Raw genomic sequence first — 5,918 nt, 5'->3', positions numbered from 1 at the left:
CCTCCTCCTCTCCTCACCCCACCTGGCAGACTCACTCCACCTCCTCCTCCTTGAGTTAAGGATTCAGAAGAAGTGGACACCCCCTCTGGCTGCCTGGAGGACAGAGATGGAATTGCTGTGTGATTAGAAGCTGCCGAACCGGAGTCTGGGCATTGGTTTGGACTAAGACCCGGGTGTGAAACTTGAAGCTGGGCTGGAGCAGTAAGTGAGGATTGGGCTGACACTGCAGAAGTGGCAGAGGACAGGCTGGAGGAGCCCTGATTCGGAGCCGGGTTATGGGCTGTGGACTGTGCCAAAACCCCCTGGCAGCGACGCTCCTCCCTGGCAGTGTGTCGTTCAGAGGCAGAAGTCCGGCCGTGAAGAGGTGGATAGTAGTGCTGGTTAGAGAGGTCCCCTCCGAGTGCTGCCCCCACACCCCGTACTACCCTTCGGTCCCTTGGAGCCAGACTGCTGCTGCCTAGTCCTGACCACCGGCCTGGATGATTGGTCTGAGAGAGAAAGACAAGGAGAAACACAAAAAAGACATGTTAAAGAGACTTACTCTGCTTTGTCTGTGCCAGTGAGTGTGTGAGATGTGAACCTGCCGTTTGCCAGAGAATGATTCACTGAACACGTCTCAAGACAAAAAAAGAGCGCGAGAGAGAGACGAAGACACAGAGACAAATAGAGAGACAGAGAGAGCACTGTTGTGTGATCAGTATAGATTGTTAATTGGGTGACATTTGGAGAACGATCTCTCTGAGCTCCTGCAGCTTGTTCTAATTGTTTCTAAACCAACCGGAACCCTGCTCACTAAAGAACAGGCACACACATTCAGACATACATACATACACACACACACACACACACACACACACACACACACAAAGAGAGAAACAGGACAAGTTACCATGTGCATGTATGGAGATACGCGCTCAGGGCATGCACAAATCCCCACTCACAAAGCAATAGGATCTCACTCTCTCTCTATCACACACACACACACACACACACACACACACACACAATGGGTAAGATGGCACTTAAAGCTAGATGGCGGAAACAGGAGCCACCTGTTCTCTTTCACACTCCACTGCACCCCCTTATGCAACATATCTCATCACTGTCCCCCTTCTCTATCTCTCCTTTCCCTCTCTCTCTCTCACACACACAAAACCAAAAATCACACCAGGACCAAGTGTGCAATGTTCACTAAAGTAACACAATCTCTTCTGACACTGAACCTCATGGGAGCGTAAGTTGAGTTGACGTTTGCTGACACAATGGCTGTGTGTGTTCTCTCGTGTGCTTATGTATGAGCATGCGTTTGCGTAATTGTATATGCATCTGATGTGTTCCCGTTTGTGCATGCAAATTAATATTAAATGTAATGTAATTGCTGTGTCGAGACTGTCGGAAGGAATTTGGTGTGAGAGGTAGAAATGTAATTAGCCAGAACGGCGGCTAACTGAATAAGTACAGTATAGCAGAAAGCACATCAAAGAAGGAAGAGAGAACTTGGGGAGATCACAAAGAAACTTACAAACGATGCTTATTGGACAGAGAAATGTTAGCTGTGATGTATAACAGGCTAAAGTATCACAAGTACCGACAGATAAAACAAAAAAAGGAGGAGTTAGCTGTACTGCAAGCACTATATTGGTTATTCTTCAATAAAACTCAATACAACCGAAATTTAGTCAGTTTATTAATCAAATCTTGATCTTAATTGAATATTATTCCACTTAGTTACATGCGTTTTCAAGGTATAAGGAGCAACACACATTGGTGGAGGTGTGAGGCACCTATTTTCCTTGACATGTATCATTGCGAGTTGACACTAGTCATTTTATCAGCACATACCACTGACCTCTTTCCCAGCGTCAACGCACGTCAGCACTTCAGCTGCAATTTAATTCACTCTCTGCATCGACCCCTCTCAACTACTGTGATTTGACAACTTCTTCTGTCTGCATGACATGTCGAGTGTGTGCTGCACTTTATAACACCTTTTTGTGGCGTCTTGTGGTGTACATCGAGTTCCACAAATAAGTAGCCAGTGTCATGCTAGTGATTTGGCTCAATACTTTCTATACTGCTGTATTCTAATGCTCAGACAAAAAAAAAGTACAACCCTTATTGTACGCTGTAAACACCTGACAGATTATATTTAATAAATAGTCCCTTTCATAAAAAAGAGAGTTGTACTAATTATACTATGTGGTTGGAAATTCTGTCTGTGCAATGGCTTGTGAGATTTTCCGCCCCTGAACACCACCAGACTTTTAATATCTTACTGTGAGGTGCTATTTCTAGCTTTTTTTGCATTTCAAAGTATGAAAGGATTCTATGAGGATTTAGCTGTGACTATGCTGGGCTCTAATTTAGTCTGAGGCAGTGTGGAGTACAAGGTGGGGTAAATATGATAAATAAACAAGGTCCTGAGAACAGAAGGAAAAAAGAACAAGCGAAGGGGTTGGCCTTGCTTTGAACCTTTCTGTTCTTGATACCGATCTCTGTGATAAGAAATAAGATTTTTCTTTTCTCGTCTTGAAGATAAAGAATTTTATTTTACACAATTGTGTGTATGCCAGTTCATTCAGACCAGCTGACAAACACACAAAAGACTGTTTCATTTGTTAATAACATCTTAATCTGTCCATGCTGCTTGCGTCTGATGCTTGTATTCCCCCCACTTCCAAAAACCACCAAAATCTGAATTACAGCCAAACAATCTGCACTTTAAAAGCTCAGTCTCTATGTCCTTTCATGTCCAACTGTAAAAAAAAAACATACACAACAGCACTCTGCCAAAACATCAAACAGTGTGTCGTTGTCTATGCAGCTTACTTAAAGAGCTCGGGGAGTGTGTCTCTGCTTTCTAATGGGCTCTAATGGGTGGATAAACACTACAAGACTTCTTGCAGATTCCTTGATCTAATTAAGAGGAGTGAGAATTTCCATTCCAGCCAAATTTTCTACATAGGGGCGCTGTGAAAAAACATGAGGGAATTGCCAAGGTGTTGAATATCCACTGTGGCCGTGGAGGTTTATGTGAGACGGCTTAATTAGGGCTAAATCGCTAATCTTCCACAAAAATCTGTGGCGTTTCTCTATCCACAGACATTTTAGAAAACAACAGAAGGTAAGGCGAGAACAGTAAGATACAAATTGGCAGACAACTTTGAAAGAAATAATTACCAGGCAGAGTACAAAGAGTTGGTTGTAGAGACATATGCTCTGTATCAAAGGGACATTTCTTATCCAAGTTTGTAAAAAAAAAAAAAGACAAGCTCAACAATTAATCAATGCAATGACTCAAATGCAACTAAAACTGGGATTAAGCTGAGGAGGCGTATGTGCGAGTGCACGAGAAGGGCAAACAGACAGAGAAGGAAAAAGGTCAAGCTCAATGAAAGAGAGGAGTAAACAAACTGAGAAAAGGGTGAGCAGACAGGAGGAAAAAGAATGAGAGACTGGCAAGATAGTGATTAAAAACAGAGATAAAGCTAAATGAGAACAACAGACAGCAAGGTGCAGAGAGAAAGAGAGCAGGACTGATTTACAAACTCAGGTGTCCTTTCTCAAGTACACACTCTGCGGCAAGCAGGCTGCCTCTTCGCCAGTGACAGAACGGCCTGTGTGTGTGTGCAAACACTCTGGAGAGTCTCTATTACACACAGAGTCCTATAAATACACACACACACACACACACACAGGTACATCTGAGTGATTTAAGGGGGCCTTCTCCTGCAACCTTAGTTTTTATTGGGCAGTGAAGAACACAGCAATGTGGTAATGGCCAAGTTTGCATAAAATAGCTCCTTAAACATCACCACACAATGTTTGCTATTACCTGTCTTAGTCATTTTTATACAAGGAGAAGAGAGGGGTTGGGAGATTTATTTCATGACTTGCTCCCCCCTCAAACAAACTAAAACCAAGTAATTATAGAGAACAAAATGGACTATAGAGTACAAATAGTACTCCTACTGTAACTGCCATCAATCACACACCATGGCTCAGTATCCCTGCACCCACACACCTAATTTTAATGAAGGCCACAGGGCTGAAATGCATTGGACCCCAAAAGTTTTCAACTCTTCAGAGACAAGAGAGGTAAAAGTTTGCAAATGTGAATTCTTTTTTTTTTCTTTCTTTTCTTTTTTTTCTTTGACACCTACATACTCTGTGAACAAAGTAATCCTGTGGTTCTTTGACAGTATGAAATGCCAGGGTGTTTAGATACAATAATAGTTGAGTACACCCACACAGATGGTACTCTAAATCCTATTTAGACAATAACAAAATACATTTCCCAACCATGATGTGTGAGCCCAACCATCCCACTTCATCCTGTCTACCTTTATCTCATCAGACAGTCTCATTTATATTTGTTTGCACATTTATGCCCAGTGTGACAGAAAGGTAGAGTTAACAAGATCCAAGAACGTAGGACCCTCCAAGAACTGTAATTTTCATCTCGCCTCTTAAACAATAATTACACTGTTGATATTGTTCTGTAAGGACAAACAATGCTTTTTCAGTTCTGAGGTAGTAAACAGTACATCAAGATAATTTGAAGAAATCACAAAAGCAAAGAGTTCTAATGCGCTGCTAGTGCTGTGTGTGCAAAGCAAGCTGAGCAACTTGATGTCAACAATCAAGAATCCCACAGTGCTACTACAACTACATGCCCAGAAAGTATCATCCAGTATTGATAGACAGATAAACAAAGGCACTTTGCTGGATAAATCTGCAATAAACAATCAAATCAGGGGTGAAACTGTATCCTGAGCCTGGTGTCTCAAGGCCATAGCATACCTTTACTTTGAACTTGCTGGTTTTCATCAATACACAACCCCCTTAGGAAGTGAGCCTTTTGTACAGCCTGTAGCAACATCCTTGCTTCCCACTCCCTCTCTTCATCTAGACTTTGTTGTAGTCCTCCCTCCATCTTCCCTCTATTCCCTGCCTCTCCACACTATTTCCATATACAGCTCAGCCAATTTCCAAACCGCTGTCTTGCTCTCCACCTCACCCGTCTTTCCGAATTTTATGCAAAATTTAACTTTATTATATGGTACAGGAAACACATTGAAATTCAGGAAATGCAGTAGTACAGTAGTAAATCTGCTACAGATCAGGATAGTAATTCCACCAAAGTAAGAACAGGAGAGGACAGAACAAAACAAGTAAATAACGGGAAAGGTCAGAATTAATACTGTGCATTACTAGACTAGGCAGGGAATACAGGAAAGGACACAAAAACAGGGCTGAGACATAAAAGAGCAACGTGCATTGTAATGTTTATTGCAGTTATGGTCAATGACCTTGTATGTAGTTACAGTAAATGAGTAGGTTGTTGAAACTGAACTATAAAAGCAGTTTTATAATTGCAAAATTACAAAAAAATGGAAACGAGGTTTGGTTGTTGACATTTAATAGTTTTTAGAAAATGTTTGACTAATGTGTTCTTGTAATTCAGTATCTGTTTCCTTTCAGTGCTAATAGGATAAATGCTTCTAATTGTGTGGGTATTTGAATACTGGAGGTTACCTATGCTAACGGTGGGCAAGTTGATCTCTGACAGCCTAACAGGGACCCTTGTCAAAATATTCTAAATAAGTAGGTCCAGGAAGTCCAGAAAGCATAAACATAGCCAGCAAGTGTGCTCTCTTACCCTGTCTGTCTATCCTTTACTCCCCTGGTATCTCACTTTCACCCCCCACCCTTTGACCTCCCTTCTCCTCTCATGTCTCATCTTCTCCCACACTCTGTCCTTTCTTTTGTCCCTTTTTTTACTCTTTCTTCGTTGTGTAACCTGGTGCTTAAGTATGCCAGCAGCAGGCAGGGCTGAATGGAGCCTGACAGTTACAGGATTGATGGTATGCTACTGCGGTCTGGAGACCACACAGAGAGAGACAGACAGAGAAAGA

The 5,918-nt window shown here is 42.1% G+C and overlaps 1 protein-coding gene across 1 annotated transcript in view; it reads right to left on the bottom strand.

Annotated features, from left to right (window-relative positions):
• The window catches only part of ccser1 (coiled-coil serine-rich protein 1), a 108,291-nt gene that overhangs the window by 2,253 nt on the left and 100,120 nt on the right, over window positions 1-5,918 (bottom strand). The window contains exon 11 of the mRNA XM_035658228.1: window positions 11-488. Coding sequence (XP_035514121.1) covers window positions 11-488 — 478 coding nt within the window. The remainder of the gene's footprint in view (window positions 1-10; window positions 489-5,918) is intronic.

Source organism: Morone saxatilis, unplaced genomic scaffold, assembly GCF_004916995.1.
Source record: "Morone saxatilis isolate NCDOM2014 unplaced genomic scaffold, NCSU_SB_2.0 Contig16, whole genome shotgun sequence".
Taxonomy (NCBI): domain Eukaryota; kingdom Metazoa; phylum Chordata; class Actinopteri; family Moronidae; genus Morone; species Morone saxatilis.
This window is presented reverse-complemented; position numbering and strand designations above follow the sequence as displayed.